This window comes from Schistocerca gregaria, chromosome 1, assembly GCF_023897955.1.
Source record: "Schistocerca gregaria isolate iqSchGreg1 chromosome 1, iqSchGreg1.2, whole genome shotgun sequence".
NCBI classification, from domain to species: Eukaryota; Metazoa; Arthropoda; class Insecta; order Orthoptera; family Acrididae; genus Schistocerca; species Schistocerca gregaria.
This window is the reverse complement of record NC_064920.1, coordinates 831,271,553-831,294,285: the sequence shown is the minus strand read 5'-3', so window position 1 is coordinate 831,294,285 and position 22,733 is coordinate 831,271,553. Positions and strand designations below refer to the sequence as shown.

Here is a 22,733-nt window from a genome sequence, read left to right as displayed (position 1 = left end):
TCCCTTTCATACACCTCTTCATGTAAATAGCCTTTCGCTCCCTGTATTTTACCCATGCCACCTTCAGGATTTGAAAGAGAGTATTCCAGTCAACATTGTCAAAAGCTTTCTCTAAGTCTACAAATGCTAGAAACATAGGTTTGCCCTTCCTTAATCTAGCTTCTAAGATAAGTCATAATGTCAGTATTGCCTCACGTGTTCCAACATTTCTATGTAATCCAAACTAATCTTCCGCAAGGTCGGCTTCTACTAGTTTTTCCATTCGTCTGTAAAGAATTTGCGTTAGTATTTTGCAGCTGTGACTTATTAAACTGATAGTTCGGTAATTTTCACATCTGTCAACACCTGCTTTCTTTGGGATTGGAATTATTATATTCTTCTTGAAGTCTGAGGGTATTTCGCCTGTCTCATACATCTTGCTCACCAGATGGTAGAGTTTTGTTAGGACTGGCTCTCCCAAGGCTGTCAGTTGTTCCAATGGAATGTTGTCTACTCTGGGGACCTTGCTTTGACTCAGGTCTCTCAGCGCTCTGTCAAACTCTACACGCAGTATCGTATCTCCCATTTCATCTTCATCTACATCCTCTTCCATTTCCACAATATTGTCCTCAAATACATCGCCCCTGTATAGACCCTCTATATACTCCTTCCACCTTTCTGCTTTCCCTTCTTTGCTAAGAACTGGGTTTCCATCTGAGCTCTTGATGTTCATACAAGTGGTTCTCTTATCTCCAAAGGTCTCTTTAATTTTCCTGTAGGCAGTATCTATCTTACCCCTAGTAAGATAAGCGTCTACATCTTACATTTGTCCTCTAGCCATGCCTGCTTAGCCATTTTGCACTGGGGGGAGGATTTTTAATGTATGTAACACAAAACAAGAAGTACTTAATTTTTTGTTCATTTGCTCAATATGAGTTTTCCATTGCAAGTTGTCTTGTAGATGAAGTCCAAGAAATTTGGTACAGGCTGTTTTGCAATTTTCTGTCCATATAGCTCTAGATTGGGTGATATCAGATTTTGTTTGTTTGTGCTGTATGTATATCCATAGCTACAGTTTTTCCAGCGTTTATTATTAAGTTATTGTCTTCAAAGTAACATATTAGCCTGTCAGTGGGCTTCTCTTACATCTTTTACAAGAGTTTCTTCTGAGTTTCCTGTAATTAGAACACTCATATCATCAGCAAATTGAAATATTTTACTGCTGTCACTGCTTATGTTTAGGTCATTTACATAAAGCAAGAACAGAACAGGACCCATTAATGATCCTTGTGGCACTCCATATTTAACAATCAGTAGCTTGGAATTATATTTCTTAATGACATTAGCCCTTTCCTGATCTATTTCCACATATTAGTCCCTGTTCTTAAGATAAGAGCTGAGCCAGTTGTCAGCTGTTCTCCTAATGCCAAGATTTTATCATCATTGATGGTGTCAGATGCCTTTGACAAACCTAAAAATATCCCCATGGTAAGTTTTTTATGTCTAATGCTATCTGTGCCTCTAATAGAAAAGAATGAACTGCTGATTCAGTTGAACGGTTCACTCTAAATCTATGTTGAGATTTCGACAGAATCCTATTATCTTTCAAAAAGTCTGTTAGTCTCTTATTGAAGAGACATTCTAATATTTTTAAGAAAACAAACAGAAGTACCAATGGTCTGTAGTTGAAAATATCATCTTTGTTTCCTTTCTCGTATAATGGCTTTACTTTTGCTATTTTCAAAACATGAAGGAAAAGTTCCTGTAGCAAAAGATGGGTTACACAGGTGGGTTAAGGTCTCAGCTATCAAGTCCCCAGATTTCTTTATAGTGAAATCAGGTATATCATCTACACCTGCAGAGTGTTTCATTTTGTTTTCTTTTTATTGTAACCTGTACTTCTTCTACATTTGTTGGGTGCAGAAACATAGATTTGCTTGAGACTTTTTGCCCTGTTTCTGTATGCTGTTTTCTATTAGAGGTCTGTTGTAGTAGTTTCTCTATTACATTTATAAAATAGTTGTTAAACATATTAGCTACTTTCTGTGGCTTATTAATGTTTTCCAAGCAAGCCTTTAATACTATATTATTAACTCTATTTTTGTAAGATTTGGTTTCTTTCTTTACAACTTGCCAGATTGCTTTGGTTCTGTTTGAAGCATCTTCTATGTGTTTGTCATTGTCCCATTTCTTTGCCTCCTTTATAATTTTATTTAAGATAGATTTATATTTTTTAAAGTAACTGTCAAACTCCTGAGTTGTGTTGTAGCTTCTTGCAATATTGTGAAGGTACCATTTCTAGCACAAGATTTCCTTATACCACTAGTAATCTACTTGTTGCTTTTAGTGGTTTGGGTTGTTTTGGCTTTCAATGGAAAAGCAAGGTCAAAATAATGTTTAAAAATGTTCGTGAATGTCTGAAACTTATCAGAAATATTTTCTGTACTATACACTAGCTCCCATGACTCTTGTTGGAGATAATTCTGGAATGTTTTTACTGCAGTATTACTGAAAGTTCTGCCATGTGTGTAGTCTTCCTCATATAATTATAGGATGGATTAGTGTTTACACAAAAGCTTATAGCTGCCAGGCCAGCTTTAACCACAACTGATTTATATTTTGTTTTGGAGCTAATTATTATTTGGTCAATAGTAGTAATAGAATGAGTCGTTTCAGTTGTAGGGGAGTGGATTGTAATCTCCAAATTATTGGCTGTTAATATGTTCATCAGCTCAGATTTTGAATTGCTTGTCTTATTAAAGCCTACATTTAGGTCTCCACATATGAGAACTGTTTTTCGATTTGTTACTACTTTATTTAGTAAAGTATAAATCTGAGTGTTGAATTTTTTTAGGTGGGTATCTGGAGATCTATATAAACATATTACAATTAACTTGAATGCTGGAATTTCCATGTCTGATATTTCAAAATTTTTCTGCGTGTTTAAGGAATCAACATTGTCTAAGTTATTGAATTTGATATATTTATTTATGTATATCCAGTTCCCTTCATGTGTAAACTGATTTCTACAAGTTTGTGATGCTAACACGTAATCCATATTTTCACTGTCTTTAACTCATTCAGGCAGTGTTTAGTTCAGCATAGTATATTAACATATCTGAGTTCACTTAAGAGCAAGATTTCTAGGTCTCTTACTTTATTCCTAAGTGACTGTATATTCTGATGAAGAAGAGTGACCTGGTGAGATTTTGGGTTTGTTATTATTGTACTTCTTGACCACTTTCATCTTTTATTCCTGAATTTGACTTCTGTGGGAGATTTTCATTCTCATCTTGAAGCGTGAGCTGCTGGTTTTTTCCATTGATCATAAGAAAATGACCTGATGGTAAAAAGGGACAGTTCTCAATCTCTTTGGTCATTTTACTTGTGTGGTCAATGTTGAGGTGGTTTCTGTTTTTGCTGCAAAGTCTGCTACTGGAGGTGGTGTTGATAGGTGCACTAGTTATCCTAATTTGGTCTTGAGGCTTTTGGGGAATAAAAAATCTTGTAGATGGCATGGTCGCCTTACATTTTTTCTCACTGGAATTGCTGATTTTCCTCCTGTTGCTGGGGTGGTAGTAGTTGATTGTTGGTGTTCACTGATACATCTAAAATTAGATGTCCTTGATGGTACTTTTGAGAGTGGATCTGCTGATGTCCTTAGTGGGTCTCCTGTTGGTACTGCTTTTGGTTTCCAGAGCCCAGTTCTTCTTGTTGTATCTTGAATAGCTCCGGGTGTGGTACTTGGTTCTGATGCTTTTTTTTTTTGTTGGTTAAATGCTTTTTCCGGTATCACAGCCTGGTTTAGTCGATGGTAGTTTTGTTTTGCTGTGTCTTCTTTGAGTGATGAAGGTGTAATACAGTGCTTTTTTTGCGGCTCCTCGTTTATCTTTCATAACTATCGAGTTGGATAAGTACATTTTTTCTGCTGATTTTTCTTGTGTTTTCACTGTCACATTTGTTGAAAGCTCTTCACATTGTATGTATGTTAGAGATTGTATCTGCAGATTGGCACCTACTGCTAGCTGTAAATGTCCACATAATTTCTGTTTACCTTCCATTCGCAAGTAAAGTCTATGCTTTTTATAATCGCTTCTACTGAGGAATGTATTGACGCCCATTAACATTACATGCTCATATTTTTTGCAGTGCTCACTGAGAGTTCTTTTGCAGCATAGATTCTGTTGTTCAGTTTTGGTACATCGTATCTGTACGGAATTGTGCACAAGATAACTTTGGTGTGCGTTGTCTTACGAAGAGAATCTGCTAAGGCACATTTGAAATCCTGACATTTCTTTAGGATGTCGTTTGTCCCACCTAGAAAGATGACACTCATTTTTCGTATATTCTTTCGCCTTCCCGTCTATGTTAAAAACCACATCCTTTAACTGTGCGTTAGAAGAGATTTAGTGTTTTTGATTTTGAGAACTGATCATAACTTTTGCACAGTGCGACCATGACTGTCAGAAAGAATTATACGTTCTGTCGTTTGTTTTCACTGTGTACCATTTTTTGGGGCACTGGTCGGTGGCTTTTTTTACAGTTTTCATTTGTATTTGCGCTGTTGGTTTTATCAGGGCACTTCATTACACAAGCACTTGAGTCCTTCGCTGTAGTATTTTTGCTTCTGATCAATTCAGTCTGCTTTTCTTTCTCACTGATTACAGTTTTTGTAGGTTTTGTTTTGACTGGTGTACTCGATTTCAGATAACGTAACAGTTCAGTATTTTCATTTCGAAGTTTTGTTGAATCACTCTTTAAACTGTTAATCGCTGGTTTCATACTTATGATGCACTCTTTTAATTGTTCAATATCTGCTACACATTTTTTAAATGGTATATTTTTACTTTCACCGGCTGTATTTCCGTGTGGTAGAACATTGCTCACATCACACTCGTGTGCCATTTCATTTGACTTCATATACATACCAGTAGTTCAATATTTCTAGACCAAATTTTCGGACTCTTGAGTTATAATATCACGCACAATTCATTTACACTTGCAGTATTCACAGATTTTTACGTATGTCGTGCATTTTTCGTTCAACTTACGTTTATATTTGTAGAGGTAGCATAATCACAGTTTACACTTTCCGCCATATTCACTCGTCCCATTCGTTTAAAAATCCTGTCTTCAAATTTGTGTCTGTTTACTCTTTGGACAAAAAATATTTCGACACTTGTTTTATAAATTGACATAAAAAACACAAGACTCCTCTTCGTTTCGTCTAATGTATCATAAAGCACACGTTTCATTGGCTTTTTCTGAATATAATCGTTATGTCTGCTCATTCAGACAGGAAACTAAATAAATGTTATTTACTAAGGTTATTCCAGTTCATTGGTTAGTGGTGCAGTGGAAGTCGATAGTTTTGATGGTTTTCCATCTGAAATAGATACGTCTTACACCAATCAGACTCAAAGTCACAATAGTTCCAGAATACAACACAGTAACATGTAGTCAAAATTTTCATACATGGTGGAGCATTTGATAGGTGGTAATATGAACTTTGCCGGCCGAGGTGGCCGAGAGGTTCTGGGCGATACAGTCTGGATCCGCGTGAGCGCTATGGTCACAGGTTCGAATCCTGCCTCGGGCATGGATGTGTGTGATGTCCTTAGGTTAGTTGGGGAACTAATGACCTCAGAAGTTAAGTCCCATAGTGCTCAGAGTCAATAATATGTTTTGCGCCCCTGTAAGCTCATCTGGTGAACGGAAGAGGTCTGGTCTTAAGGTGTTGTTTAAGTTAGATGCCGGGTCGCCTACATGTCTAATGGTTTTTTCTACCAATACAACCAGGGCAGAGTGAGATTCACCATTAAAATAATCCCGTTCAAATCCCTGATGATACTCTCATCTGCAGACTTGAACACATGTTTCAAGAACCCCCCTCCCCAGCAGTTAACCAACCCCTCTTGTGCCATCATAAAGTACAGAGCAGTAAATCCATCACTCGCCGCATTTACTCTCATTACTGTTCCTAAGACTTATGCAACTTATTGTACTCTTTTGCAACTTCACTGATTACACCTCTGACCTTTGCTTTCTGTTGTAGTCCAGATACACATTGTCCAACCTCCTCACCTGTTTCCTCAGTTCCCATGCATTAAAGACTAATCTCATGTCCATCAATGACTGACTCTGCTGTCCAGGTGCCTGATCCTGCAGCACTAACACTTCACCATCAGTGAAGTAGAGGAACATGACCATGACTAGAATCCTCTTCATACCCAGTGTACAACAACCTGAGAAAAGGGACTGCAATCATTGAGGAGGAGGAGGTGATCAGTGTTTAATGTCCTGTTGACAAGAGGTCATAAGAGACAGAGCACAAACTCAGATTAGGGAAGGAAATCAGCTGTGCCCTTTCAAAGGAACCATTTGCATGAAGCGATCTGGTAACATCATAGAGAAAACCTAAATCAGGATAGCCAGACACAGGTTTGAACCACTACAATCATTCTCCTTCCTCCCTTCAGAGAGGTCTGTTGGCACTGGTCAATTTTTCACACATGGAACGATAGTGAACCCTTCAGCTAATTATTATAACAATGTGGCACACAAAACTTACTACTTACACAAAAGGCACAAAAAAATATTACCTTTGGAAAACTACACATGATACCCTAAACTCTAAAGTCTGTGGTTACATTAACAGGTTTTATAAAATGCAGACAACATTTCTTCCCACCTTCTCATTCAATGAATATGGTACCTATCATATAGGCTGTGCAACATCCTCATGCTCTCGCCTTTGCTCACTTTTCCTCACCCCTTCCCATATGTGGGAAATGAATCCGATGCACCTATGAATGATTGTACACATCCAACATGCATTATTATCATGGGCAACTGGAGCTTGATGTTGACTGGTGATGTAGTGCGTATCTCTTGGTATTATACTTTGTACCTTGTGACTGGCCTACCTTATAATGTGGTAATCTTCTCATGGGCTCCACTGCTGCCTCTTGTCATTCCATGGCTTTCGTGTTTGCTTCTGCACATACCTTCATACCTCACTCAACATTTTGATAAAATTATCAAACTGACTCTTCGTCCTTGCCAGCTTTTGATCTAACTGTATCAAATGGTAATGACATCTCTCTCTCCCATACGCCATCTCAAACTGCGGAGGCCCAATACTAGAGTGAACTTTCGAGATGTAAGCTGTCATGACAAATGACAGATATATATCCCAGTCATTATGGCGAGAGTTAACATAGTAATTCAACATTCTGCCCATAGCTCAGTGCATGCATTCCACTCTGCCATCAGTCTGTAGGTGCAAAGAACTAGTTCTTAATTTTCATACAATTTAGCAGATGACACAGTTATTTCATCAGGTTCAACATGAAATTTGTATCTTGGTCTGTGATCGCTGTTTTAGGCACACCAAAGATGAGCATTCAGTTGTTGATCATGGCTTGCACCAGCACAGTGGCTTGTTTATTTGGGATGGGACCATTTTAAAGTATAAACAGAAATGATCAATAATCATTAAAACAAAATTGTTTCCCACTGGAGTCCAGTTAAATGGACCTAAAATATCCATCCCCCCCCTCCCCCTCATTTCAAATGAGCCTGTTGCTCCTGGTGACTGACCTTAGGGAATGGTACTTGCCTATGGTTCATGTTTGCTCATTGTGCACACTTTACACAAGTCCTCATACAGTCAGAAAGTGTCAAATACTTTCAGAGGTGATAGTGCTCATCAAGACAAGAAACATAATTCCAATACACATGGGCCCAGAGACACATACTTTCTGAGATAAACACATGTTTATAGGAAGGACTGCATGATGCTTAGTTGCTTACATTAGCACAGTCGTTGCATTGGTGCTCCACAAAATATGTTGGCATGGTATTATGATGTCTTATTCACAGGACTCTACCTACCATTAGGTGCTCTGCAGTCAGTTGTGGGGCTTGAGTTACATCGGAGGCTACGTTTGTTTTCATTGTGCTTGTGTGCCTTATTGTACAGCACTGTCAACTTTGGGTATGTATCATGGTGTTTTACCTTCTTTCAAATGCAGGTTCACTTATCAGTTTACTGTTATTGTGCTGTTTGTACTTACAGATGGTGTGGTACGTTTATGTTTTCTCTCTTCCACCACTTGTTAGTAACTGAAGCCTACTACTTGCCAAGTGAAACAGCAGATATAATATTCTGCTAAGGTTTAGCAAGAAGATGTAGCCTGCGAGCCATTGTCCTCTACGCTGAAAAACATACACAGCACAGAGTACCCTCTAATAAGCTGTTCAGCAGACTTTACCTGTCTCTGAGGGACACAAGTACCCTAGTACCTTGGAAAATTGACAGTGGAAGACCCCCCTCAGTCTACACACTTAACATGGAGGAGCATGTGCTGTGCTACATTCAGTGGAAGAAACTCTGAGGAGCAATGTGTGATGATTATTGGCAATAGAAGATGTGTCTAACTCTTGTATCTGTGGGGTACTTCGTAAACAATTGCTCCACACAAATCATCTACATTACGTATGGGTCGTAAGGCCACATTATCATCATGGCTGACAGCAGTTCTGTCAATGGCTGTTGCAGAAGTGTGCCACAGATCCACTATTCACATCCGAGATTTTATTTACTTATGAGGCAGGGTTCACAAGAGATGATGTTGTAATTTCCATAACCAGCATGTATGGGCAGATGTAAATCCCCAAGCAATTCAGGACATAAGGCATCAACATTGATTCTCAATCAACATAAAGGCAGATGTACTTGGCAATGGATTAACAGGACCATATGTGCTACCACAAAGATTAACTGTGGCACATAGTCTGGACTTTCTCATTAATGTATTGCCTATCTTTGTGGCAGTTGTAGCAACAAATACAAATGTGATTCATGTATGCTGGCACTCCAGCACACTTGTCACAATGTGTGTAAACATCTGATGCAGACTTTTCAGGACTGCTGGACTGGTCGAGGACCCCCCCACCTTGGGCTGCTCATTTCATAATCAAAGTCACTGAGTTTTAATACTCACCTTGTCAGCATGCTAGAAGTGTCCTTCAGACCTCATAACCATTTGGAGCTACATGATTGATTAATACCTTGAATATTACGCCATAGAAGTAGCACCAGAAATATGTAAATCAGTATGTCAAACAGAGCATTTCTGTGGTGGAACACCTCTGCCTTATTGAGTTGTTGTGAAGCATAAGCCATAGGATGTTCTTCACCATTCATCTCCTGACTCAAAACACACCCCATCACCAGACTGGACCAGTTACAAGCCAGCACAAAACCCTTTGGATAATCTGGGAAAATCCAAACTGGGTATGACATGAAATCTTTCTCCAATCCCTCAAATGTGGCTTGACATTCCTACTGCCACCTGAACTTATCGACCTTTTATAATAGTTGCATGAGTGATAATGTCACATCTCCAAACCCTTTCACTAATTTCCTATAGTAACTTGTGAGTCTCACAAAATGGATATAGATGTTTGCTCAGCCTGGGAAACAAAAATCCTGTATCACTTGCATTGATCTTGAGACTGTCTTTACCCCTCTCTTACTAATTGTACACCCCAAGTGACTTTCTGTAAAGTGAAATGGCACTTTGCATTGCTCAGTGCCAGATGTGTGGTCCTCATCCTTTTAAAAATCTTTCTCAGTCATTGCATATGTTCCTCTACATCCCTCAAAATTTCAATTATATTACTGAGGTACACCAAACAATGCCAAGGTTTTAACCTCCTTAGTACCCCAACCAGCAACCACTGAAATGTTGCTGGTGCATTCTTTAATCCAAGAGACTTTCTTTGGTATTGATAATGACTCTAGGGAACTGAGAACACTGTCTATGGATTGATGTTTTGAAAGCACCTCTGAGGGTTTCCATTATTTTTGTTATGGGGTAAGCTCTACAATGTGGTTTATAATACAAAGGTGCTTCATTTCTCATTGGTATGGGTGTTGCATCATTCCCTTTGCTGACAATGGACCCTGGGGATAAAACAAGTCCTCAAACTAAATTATTAAGTTTTCCATTTCTATCATTCCTGTTCCATATAGATGCACCACCTTCTTACAAAATGCAGTTTTAGTGGTGGCCTGTGGCAGATTGTGGCGTACACCCAATGTGTCCCACTCCACCTGGTCCTACAGGATGTCCAAATTTGCTAATAACAGTCCCTTTATTAGCCCTACTTCATGAACACCAACATGATCTGGATTCATGGGTACCATTTCCTCACCGTATCTTTCCTTTATCTGTAGATTGCTCCTCATGAAATAACAATTTGATGCATCTATTACATCATTCTGTGTTAGTGGTGCTATTACATAAAATTACAGAAATTACATAAAATATATCACCTCAAGCACAATATCATCTGAATCAAGCATTAGTCTTTTTGTATGCTGTTTAACTGGTTTGTCCCTTAAGGTAGACAGACTGTGCAACAGTACTTCACAGATGGCAGCTTTCCCTAGCTGTAATGTTTTCCCATGAGCTTCCATCACACATCACCAAAGGTCAGTTTTGGCATGATGTTCATACAAAATGTCTAACCTCAGGATCACATAGTAACCTTTACATGAGACACTACGTCCATACATTATTCAGACTGAACTGTCCCAACCTGAAAACTTAATCCCACTGACGTTAACGACTTTATATCCCCGTCACCCACTACATGCAATCTGTAGCATGGTGAGTTTAATCACTTCTGACCCACAAGGTCCCTATTTGCCACTGACACACATGCCCCTTTATCAAACAAAAACTGATGTGTTGTGCTCCTCCTAATGCCTATTGTGGCACACTCCACCTATGCATATATATTCCTTGCATCAACATTTAATAGGGTTGCCACTTGACAGACTTGGGGTACCCTTTTGCATTTAACAATTGTTCTTATCCTTCTTGAAATTTCCTGCCAGATTAAAACTGTGTGCTGAACTGAGACTCAAACTCAGGACCTTTGCCTTCCGCGGGCAGGTGCTCTACCAACTGAGCTACCCAAGCACGATTCACGCCCCGTCCTCACAGCCTTAATTCCGCCAGTACCTTGCCTTCTACCTTCCAAACTTCACAGAAGCTCTCCTGCGAACCTTGCAGAACTAGCACTCCTGGAAGAAAGGATATTGTGGAGACATGGCTTAGCCATAGCCTGGGGGTTTGTTTCTAGAATGAAATTTTCACTCTAAAGCAGAGTGTACACTGATATGAAACTTCCTGCCAGATTAAGACTGTGTGCCGGACCAAGACTCGAACTCTCTGATGTGTGCTTTTGGTAAGAGTTTATATGAATTAATGAATAGTTCACTTATTGGTCAGACAACGGAAAATATTAGGGAACACTGTAATACTAAATCAGTCAATCATTGGGATGGATGTTGTGATGGGAAAGAAGTGACTGTCAAGCCAAATTTTAAATGGGCTACCATCTTCAGTAACAAATTTCTGGCTCTGGGCATGATAAGGTTGCAATACAGTTCTTGAAACCTGTTTACGATAGCATGTGTGTTTTGGATGTATCAAAACTCCACATGTTTCATTTTCATTTTGAGTTTGCTCAGACCCATTTTGAAATTGAGGAGTTGCTTTATGTGAAAACTGACAACTTCATTTACTGGTTGAAGTGTTGTGATCTGTATGAAGTGACAAAGTGCCACCCCAATGTGTTTGAAACATCTGCGTGTGCAACTGACAGCCCTTATTGAACTAAGCTGTCAAACAGCAAGGTTATTGGCTTGATGATATATGAGACAAATGGGTGATGCAGTTTGTGGGTCTACACACACTGTACAAAGGGAGGTGCTACATAGAGGCAGGCTGAGGGTGTACAACATGCAGCAACATGGGCTCTCATGGTAGGGGATTACTTGGTGTGCTTGTATGGCACTAGCACAGATGATATACTCAAGAGGACTTGTGATCCATATTGGTGTAGCTGAAGACTGGACTGTCACATCATTATGATAAATGTATCATTTGTGGTGGTGGATCTGAAATCCCCTTTTACTTGCACTATTCACTTGAGTGATAGAGAGTTGGTGTATGCCTTCTAAAAGGCGAAAGGTGTTAATATGTGGAACAGTACCCATTTATTACAGTGTATGTGCACCTATATATACTGCACACTCTGCGTACATGAATTTATGTACTGTGTATGTGGGTTTTGAAATGCATACCCTGTATGTACCTTAGACTTTTTTTTTTACACACTATGCTTGTGTATGAACTGTTAGCTTAGTTTTTCCTGCTGCTGGCCACACAAATGAAGCTCGCTTACTTTTTTCATGTAAAGTGTAGAAAGGTACAACACAACATCTGAACTGTATATCATGCTATGACACTGCAGTTGGTAAATATGCAAAAACAACAACTGAACCATGGAGTGTAAAGATGTGTTGTGCCACCACAACCATAACATGTTTTGTGACTTGCTAAACAAGAGATGAAGTGTAAAATAAGCTACAACATTGCAACTGTTCTATTCTATTAGATCTCACAGGAGAAACATAAAATATGTTACATGTATTTGAAACTCAATTCTTTGTGCAATGATTAATATGAAAACATATTAGAGGAATGTTATTATATGGTCATAATTTTTTTTATACCTTATTAGTTGTGAAAAATATATTACAAATGTAAATATTATTACTTCTCAACTAGGAAAAAAATTTGGATTTGTAAAATTACTGTTATTTGTGCCATGGTAAGTGCAAAAATAAAGCCACTTTGTTAAACCCTAGACACTCCTTTTGTTACTTTCTCCAACAACTCTGCAATATTTATTCAGCATACTCAAGTGTGGATGCAAACTAGAAAACTGATGTCACCAACATTATGCATATTGAGATTTTCAGGTGTACTGTCATTAGCATTAAAATCAATTGTGATCTGTTCATTTAAGCCTACCTCGGAACTCTAGTTATTTAGAAACATTGAATAAATCAAGAAAAGAGGGTAGTGGGTATGATAGTCTTACACAGATAGGCAGATTAATGTCAGATTAGTGTGGTGTGATATGCAGTTCAAGAATATTTATTCATCAAGACTATAACAATGATCAGTGGTTGAAGCCATGCTGTAGCCCACTGTTTTCAGAATATCACCACAGAGCAGTCTGATGGGATGGTGAAACCAGTGTGGCATAGTTGCAGTATTATTTGAGCGCTGGAAACACAGATAATTCTTATGTTAGATGTCCTGAATTACAGTAACTCTCGGCAGTAGCTGCTGCATCAGGGAATTTCTTCACAGCTTTCCTTGTATTACTGTCCACCCGGACAATAATCATTCATATGGGATAAGGAATGTAGAAAATATCTCTGAAGGTTAGATACCACATTTTTCTTTATATGACTGTCCTTCCTTTGACATGTGCCTGTAATTTCATATTTCTGCAAGTCACTCAGCCAGAAATCAACTTAATTGAACTTTGGCTCTGATAGAAGTAACCCAGAAAGCTACTGTTCAGGCAAATGTCCACAACACATTTAATTGAAAGTCTTGTAAGACTATTATTACTGTCCATCACAGCTTCACCTTGTAGCACTCTACTTTACATGGAATGTAAATCCATACACAAACAAGCATACTCTTTATTCATACTAAGTTGATACAATGGATGTACATCTACACTATCAGAATCCACTTACCACACAGTTAGTCAGACATTGCTCAGACTTGGTATCAGTTAACCACCAACAATACCAAAAAGAAGTGTAGAGTGCAGAGGTGATGAGAAACATGGATGACAGTTTGTTGTTGTCAGCAGTAGAGTTTGTTCTGGGAGGTGCTGTACAGGTGGTACTCATGAAGACACACTGACACTTGGTGGGGTGGCCGAAACGTGCCTATGTGGCAGTTTTGGAGGTTGTAGGGGTGGTGGAGAGATCACTAGAGTTGGATGGCACAGGTGATGGTGCATGATCTGGAGTGGGCAGGCAAGGAGCTTTGATGGCAAGGATACCACCAGCAGAGAAGTGGGGGTGAGAGCGGTAGTATTGACATCGTGTGTGTCCTAACTGTTTTCGTGAAGTGATGTGTCCTAACTGTTTTAGTGAAGTGATGGATGATAGAGCCTTTCACAGTCCGGTAGTGTAGCTGCTTCCCTGTGACCAGGAGCTCGTTGTCAGTCAGCTTATGTCAGCATCGAACATACGATGGTTACTGATCGCATGCAGGAAATGTTACATTGATACCATATTCAAAATCATCCACATTGTATTTCAGCAGATAAGTATGGCTGAACAGAGAAAGGGCAAGAAGATGGATAGTGAAGGAGGAGGCAGGTTGATAAAGCAAGCAGTGCTATTCAATATAGTTATACAGGCCAGCTGACACATCAGGGGCTCAATAATATTCTTGCCCCAGATGTGTAGTGTGTCCTGTAAAATAATCAGTAAGGCAGGTCAGTACTGTGCCAACACAACTCATCTGTCAAATAGGACAGGCTACATGAGATTGGGGCTGGAAAGTAGTATAGGAAGTGTATTACGGAAGCTAAGTGGATGGCAGAATTTATGGTAGTGTTGACATTACTTTTCAGAATGTCATGTGCCACTTGTATTAAATATTGATAGATATAGTTTTGTGTAACATTCTGTTGAAGGTATAACTTTTGTTTTGGGCACATAATTCTGCATGAGAAGTTTTTTTCTCCTTTGGGTAGGTGAAAAGGGGGGGGGGGGGAGGGGGGGAAGCACAGGAAGGTATGAGAAATTACACACTCAGTTTTGATTAACTACATTCTATTCATCCCTGATTTTTCTTGCTTAGCCTTCCTTTTGTTTGCTCTGTGAACATCATTTGTATATAATTGTGTAATCTTCCTTTACTTCAGTTCTTATATAAATTTTGTTTGACAGAATGTCGAAGCATCATACCTTGGCCACACTGCCCTGTCAACAACTACATTTTACACTGAAAGAATGGATTCAAAACAACAAGTTACTGAACAAATCAGCAGATTATCACCATGATTTAGCTGAAAGAATACTGTCTGAAGGATCAAGGGCTAGAGATGTGACAGCACACACAACCAAAGCAAACAAGGTAATTAGAAATATTTATTTGTATTTAACGATATGTGTGGCTTTTTTAACCAAATGTAACATGCAAAATTAAAATTTCAGTGCAGTTTTAAAGAGAAGGAAAACATTTACAGAGAAAGTTTTTGAATTTCCATCAGTCATACCAAATGAAGTTATGACATAATCATTAAATCTATCAGGAGCTCTACATGCTTTGGTTCACTTTCTCAAGTGACATTTTTGTTTTCATTCATGATTGCTTGAAGCCCATTTGACACCATTTTCTTTTATTTGTTTATTTACAGATTCACTGTCTATGCTTTTACTCTCAGAATCACTAAAGTGTTTACTTCGTGAACCAGAGTCTTTAGATCAATACGCCTGATATTCTCTTCCACAATATCAACATGTCTGGCAATGTTAACTTTGTTGTTAATCAATATGCTGTATTCAGCTTTGCTGTAGTCTAGTAAAATTGCAAAGTATGCTTTATGATCCCATTTTGACTTTGTCAGTTCTTCTGGCACACATACCAAACCTTACTTCCATACAACTTTAAATGTTTAACATTAAGTTTCTTCCCAAAAAATATCTTATAATGAGTCTTCCTTTCAATAGTTTTAGCTAAAATTCTGTCGAGGTATGTAGCTATGCAAACTACTTTAGATCAGAATATTCAGTCTACTTTTGCTTCAGCTAACAGAGATCCTGACATATTCATAATTAACCTGTTATGTCTTTCAGCTGTACCATGTAATTCATGTACATAGGTAGGACATACATTTAAAATGATGCCTTTTCAATCTTATAAATTGATAAAAATCTAAATTTAAATATTGTTTCCCATTGACAAACCTCAATAATTTCTTAATTGTTTTACAAGTTAAATTTTCTGTTTCATTAACAAATTCCAAACAAAACAGCCATAAACTTGATTTTTTTGATTTGATACCATAGACACTATTTGCTTCAATATAATCATCAATAAAAGTGAGAAAATATTAATCCCCACGCAAACTGTGACTTGAGTATGGCCCATTCAAATCAGTCTCAATAATTTCTAATGGTTGTTTTGCTTTGCTTCTATTATTTTCACAAGGCAAATTGTGCACTTTATTTTCAATACAGACTTTACACCTCATAAATTCTAATTTTAAATTTATTGGCAATCCATCTGCTAACAATTGTTTACACAGTTTATACAGTGTTGTTGTGGTCTACAGCAAATCATTAAAATTTGCAAGCCCAAAGCTACAACACCATTTTTTCTTTACTGGCATACTGTCTATACTGCTAATACTATTTATGTTAATACTTTCTTTATAAATTATACTGTCACTTTGTACAGCCTATCTTCTTTCTAAGCAGTCACAAATACATAAGTTATCATCTTTATCAAAAACTTTTGAGATATTGCCTACAGTACAACTTGATGTTTTTCTGTTGCTTTAGCACAGCCAAACAAATTTCTGTCTACATCATTGACATAAAATATATTTTTCGTGTCACTTGGAATCCTGTCACCACAAAATGGAAAACAACTATTATATTTTCTATTTTTGTAGCTTGTAAAACTTTACTGCACTAAATTTTTACTTTCACAGGCTCTTTTAAATGTATGCACGCAGAAAAAAATATTTTTCATTGTTGACAACATAATATGTGCAACCACTATTCAATAACAAATCAGTCTGTACATTGTTATCTGACTCAACATCATGGGTTGTACTTCTGCTACAAATCTAACCATACCATTTCCATTCTCTTGATATCCTCTGTACTCTGAATGATAACCATTTCTTGAACCATTCCATTTACTTTGACCATGTGATGAATTGTTGTTATCCCTGCTATGCTGCTCACTTTGCCCATGTTGTAATCTGCGGCAACTGTCTGATCTTCTTCTTTCAAAATACTGATCAAATCCCAATATAGATAACAGATTTCGGCAAAGTTAACAACAGGGATTTTCACTTTTCTTTTTCTGTCAATTTCATGCCTACTAATTTTAATTTATTTACTTTTTTAAACTTACTGAAGAATGTTACCATGTCACTATAGTCTTTTAACCTTGGATTGTCCATTTTGTTTCTATACACAATTTGAAGTGCCATCAATTCCTTGGAGTATAATTCATCCAACATTTTCACTACCTTAAATGCAGTGTCCTTATCACTCAAGAATTCTAGTTGCTTGTTCAATATTGCTCCAAATATGTATTTCATTGTGCTCAGATTTCTTCTTTCCTAGTGTCATCCTTGTCCATGCTCGTTTCTACTCTTGAAACCATTGTATAATATTTGTTCATTTTCAAATACATTTCCATTCACCACTTCCAGTTCTCTTAGCCTTTCCCATCACACACAGGTCAATTTCAGAAAAAAAATGGTTCAAATGTCCCTGAGCACTATGGGACTTAACATCTGTGGTCATCAGTCCCCTAGAACTTAGAAATACTTAAACCTAACTAAACTAAGGACATCACACACATCCATGCCCGAGGCAGGATTCGAACCTGCAACCGTAGCAGTCGCACGGTTACAGACTGAGCGCCTAGAACCGCTAGACCACCGCGGCCAGTGGTCAATTTCAGGAAGTACACTTTCCAAACAACAGTCTTCCTTTTAGTTCACAGCTAACTAACAATTTTCATTTTTCCAACACTAACAACTCTCAGGTGCATAACTCAGAAATTACAAATTATTTCTCCAGTTTCACAAGTTCGCACCATAATGCTGATGGTGTGTCATCACCCTACACCATCTTGTTTATGGCAAGGTTCAGCTTTTGCCTCAGTGTGCATTATAATCATTGCAATATTAGAGACTTCACTATCTCATACTTGTGCACAGTCAGAGTATTTAACAGTAGATCACTGACGAGGTCTGCTCGTACTCTGAGATGGTGGAGAAGTATTGACAGCTTGCTCTGGTCATCCTTGATCCCTGCTGACCTCCTCATACATTCACATAAAGCAAACCACACTTCTGGTGAGTCTGTGTGAATGGGCAGCAGCTGGAGTTCGACAGACAGTGGGTGGTTCCTGTAGTGGTTGTTTCATGCTGGTTCCAGTGAGTTGTCGCTGTGCAGTAGTTGCATGGCATTGCTTGGACCAACTGTGGTGGCCTGATGAGGTATGGCCACTGTTTATTGTACTTGTCAGCATGGTGTGCCGTGATATTCTGGTTGGAGCTGTGGTTCGGCATGCGGCGTGGCCGGCCAGGCAGTGACGTCACACCTGTGGAGTGGCCAATGTCATAACACGGCTGATATCTCTGTGCCATCATTCATGTGACATATAGAGGCTTCAGCAGACTGTGGAAAAATGTAATTCTGTTGGATATCATAGTTTTCTGGCAGTGTTTGTCTGTGTGTCGACTGTGCACACTATTCCGTTACTCGTGTCATAGCCTACATTGTTGCTGTGGTTGCGTCAGTGTAATGAAAGGCGGTGTGCAGTGCAGGTGGTGTAGCAAGTAAGTCCGTGTTAATTGCATCACCCCTCTTGGTTGTAACACCCGTCACAGTAGGTGGGGTAAAGTCACAGTTGGTCAGAAGCCATCGAGCCATGGGAGGTCTACATCTACATCTACATCTACATGACTACTCTGCAATTCACATTTAAGTGCTTGGCAGAGGGTTCATCGAACCACAATCATACTATCTCTCTACTATTCCACTCCCGAACAGCGAGCGGGAAAAACGAACACCTAAACCTTTCTGTTCGAGCTCTGATTTCTCTTATTTTATTTTGATGATCATTCCTACCTATGTAGGTTGGGCTCAACAAAATATTTTCGCATTCGGAAGAGAAAGTTGGTGACTGAAATTTCGTAAAAAGGTCTCGCCGCGACGAAAAACGTCTATGCTGTAATGACTTCCATCCCAACTCGTGTATCATATCTGCCACACTCTCTCCCCTATAACGCGATAATACAAAACGAGCTGCCCTTCTTTGCACCCTCTCGATGTCCTCCGTCAATCCCACCTGGTAAGGATCCCACACCGCGCAGCAATATTCTAACAGAGGACGAACGAGTGTAGTGTAAGCTGTCTCTTTAGTGGACTTGTTGCATCTTCTAAGTGTCCTGCCAATGAAACGCAACCTTTGGCTCGCCTTCCCGACAATATTATCTATGTGGTCCTTCCAACTGAAGTTGTTTGTAATTTTAACACCCAGGTACTTAGTTGAATTGACAGCCTTGAGAATTGTACTATTTATCGAGTAATCGAATTCCAACGGATTTCTTTTGGAACTCATGTGGATCATCTCACACTTTTCGTTATTTAGCGTCAACTGCCACCTGACACACCATACAGCAATCTTTTCTAAATCGCTTTGCAGCTGATACTGGTCTTCGGATGACCTTACTAGACGGTAAATTACAGCATCATCTGCGAACAACCTAAGAGAACTGCTCAGATTGTCACCCAGGTCATTTATATAGATCAGGAACAGTAGAGGTCCCAGGACGCTTCCCTGGGGAACACCTGATATCACTTCAGTTTTACTCGATGATTTGCCGTCTATTACTACGAACTGCGACCTTCCTGACAGGAAATCACGAATCCAGTCGCACAACTGAGACGATACCCCATAGCTCCGCAGCTTGATTAGAAGTCGCTTGTGAGGAACGGTGTCAAAAGCTTTCCGGAAATCTAGAAATACGGAATCAACTTGAGATCCCCTGTCGATAGCGGCCATTACTTCGTGCGAATAAAGAGCTAGCTGCGTTGCACAAGAGCGATGTTTTCTGAAGCCATGCTGATTACGTGTCAATAGATCGTTCCCTTCGAGGTGTTTCATAATGTTTGAATACAGTATATGCTCCAAAACCCTACTGCAAACCGACGTCAATGGTATACGTCTGTAGTTAAATGGATTACTCCTACTACCCTTCTTGAACACTGGTGCGACCTGCGCAATTTTCCAATCTGTAGGTACAGATCTATCGGTGAGCAAGCGGTTGTATATGAGTGCTAAGTAGGGAGCTATAGTATCAGCGTAATCTGAAAGGAACCTAATCGGTATACAATCTGGACCTGAAGACTTGCCCGTATCAAGCGATTTGAGTTGCTTCGCAACCCCTAAGGTATCTACTTCTAAGAAACTCATGCTAGCAGGTCTGTGCAGTTTGCCCATAGGATCAGCAGTGTGTCATGTAATCATCATTGGCTGAATAAATTTGTAATAGATGTGATATGGGTTTCACTGTATGTGTAATGTCTGGCTCGAATTTGATGCCCTTCGTTGTCAGTGTGGGTGGTGTAGCAGTCAGGTTGTAATTTTGATATCCATCTTGTGGTTGTAGTGCTGTTGATGTGTCTGTTGTGGCATCCTGGTAGCTGTTGATGTTTGGTTGTAGTAAAATAGTCGTGTTGTGCCTCCATACCAGCATGCGGCAGGCATGAGCATATCCTGGTGTGAGCTGGGGTGTGGGAAGTGATGAGGCTGGCGGGGCTGTGACATCACACCCGAGATTTACTGTGGTATGCAGCACAGCTGCCATGATGTCACCCACGTGATGTATGAAAGCAAAAGTGATTTGCATAAATATGGCATTCTGCTCAAAATCACTGTTAACTGGCACTATCTGTCTCTGAGACTACCAAATACACTGACCTGGATATTTGTTAGTTGTCACTGATTGTTCAGCGTCTGTTATGTCAGTGTGGTTGGTGTCTACAATTAGCTGTCAATGCCTGATATCTCAATAATGGTAGAGCCACTCTCTTCATAGGGAGACTTGGGAGTAGCATTAGTACTAGCTGAATGTACATCATCTGGAATACTACACTCAAAAATGGTGGGAGCGGCAGGGTAGCGCCATTGTTCATAACTACCAATTGTCGCTGTCCCTTCGTTATGTAGTCTGATGAGGTGAGTGTCCTCATAAACACTTGTGGCACTATTTTCAGGGTTTCTTAAAGGCTCTGTGGTTGATGGGAGTTCAGTATCATAGTCCTTATGAGTGCTCTGATGTGACAATGGTGCATTGTTGTGCTTGTATTAAACACAGAAGTTTTGCAATATCTGTCTCGTAGCAGTGAAAAGTCGTTAGACAAAAACTTGCAACACTTGCTATCATTGACTGTAGCTGGCTGACCATCAGTGTGGGTAGGATCTATGCTGGCGAGGTGTTGGATTCTCACGTTGGATGGAGTTGAAGCAACATGTCATATGATAATGTCATGGCGTGGGTGTCAAAAAACTTGGGATAACCGAAGTAGGTTTTGGGTAACAAACATGATGTTCATGATGTGTAGTGACTGTCAACATTACTGATTCACATACAAAATATTTATTTATACACATTACCTACATCTACATCTACATCTACATCTACATCCATACTCCGCAAGCCACCTGACGGTGTGTGGCAGAGGGTACCTTGAGTACCTCTATCTGTTCTCCCTTCTGTTCCAGTCTCGTATTGTTTGTGGAAAGAAGGATTGTCGGTATGCCTCTGTGTGGGCTCTAATCTCTCTGATTTTATCCTCATGGTCTCTTCGCGAGATATACTTAGGAGGGAGCAATATACTGCTTGACTCCTCGGTGAAGGTATGTTCTCGAAACTTCAACAAAAGCCCGTACCGAGCTACTGAGTGTCTCTCCTGCAGAGTCTTCCACTGGAGTTTGTCTATCATCTCCGTAATACTTTCGCAATTACTACATGATCCTGTAACGAAGCAGTGCTCTCCGTTGGATCTTCTCTATCTCTTCTATCATCCCTATCTGGTACGGATCCCACACTGCTGAGCAGTATTCAAGCAGTGGGCGAACAAGCGTACTGTAATCTACTTCCTTTGTTTTTGGATTGCATTTCCATAGGATTCTTCCAATGAATCACAGTCTGGCATCTGCTTTACCGACGATCAACTTTATATGATCATTCCATTTTAAATCACTCCTAATGCGTACTCCCAGATAATTTATGGAATTAACTGCTTCCAGTTGCTGACCTGCTGTATTGTAGCTAAATGATAAGGGATCTTTCTTTCTATGTATTCACAGCACATTACACTTGTCTACATTGAGATTCAACTGCCATTCCCTGCACCATGCGTCAATTCTCTGCAGATCCTCCTGCATTTCGGTACAATTTTCCGTTGTTACAACCTCTTGATATACTACAGCATCATCTGCAAAAAGCCTCAGTGAACTTCCGATGTCATTCACAAGGTCATTTATGTATATTATAAATAGCAATGGTCCTTCGACACTCCCCTGTGACACACCTGAAATCACTCTTACTTCGGAAGACTTCTCTCCATTGAGAATGACATGCTATGTTCTGTTATCTAGGAACTCTTCAATCCAGTTACACAATTGGTCTGATAGTCCATATGCTCTTACTTTGTTCATTAAACAACTGTGGGGAATTGTATCGAACACCTTGCGGAAGTCAAGAAACACGGCATCTACATGGGAACCTGTGTCTATGGCCCTCTGAGTCTCATGGACAAATAGCACGAGCTGGGTTTCACACGATCATCTTTTTTTAAACCCATGCTGATTCCTACAGAGTAGATTTCTAGTCTCCAGAAAAGCCATTATACTTGAACATAATATGTGTTCCAAAATTCTACAATTGATCGACATTATAGATATAGGTCTATAGTTCTGCACATCTGTTCGACGTTCCTTCTTGAAAACGGGGATGACTTGTGCCCTTTTTCAATCCTTTGGAACGCTATGCTCTTCTAGAGACCTACAGTACACTGCTGGAAGAAG

The 22,733-nt window shown here is 39.4% G+C and overlaps 1 protein-coding gene across 2 annotated transcripts in view; it reads left to right on the top strand.

The window, feature by feature from the left end:
• LOC126272032 (tektin-1) overlaps positions 1-22,733 on the top strand; it is a 151,714-nt gene that overhangs the window by 18,559 nt on the left and 110,422 nt on the right. The window contains exons 1-2 of one of the 2 annotated variants that reach the window (XM_049974541.1): positions 7,870-7,978; positions 14,834-15,020. In XM_049974541.1, coding sequence (XP_049830498.1) covers positions 14,835-15,020 — 186 coding nt within the window. In that variant the 5' untranslated portion in view covers positions 7,870-7,978; position 14,834. Of the gene's footprint in view, positions 1-7,869; positions 7,979-14,833; positions 15,021-22,733 lie in introns of those variants that run through there. The other variant, XM_049974550.1, reaches the window with a different exon arrangement.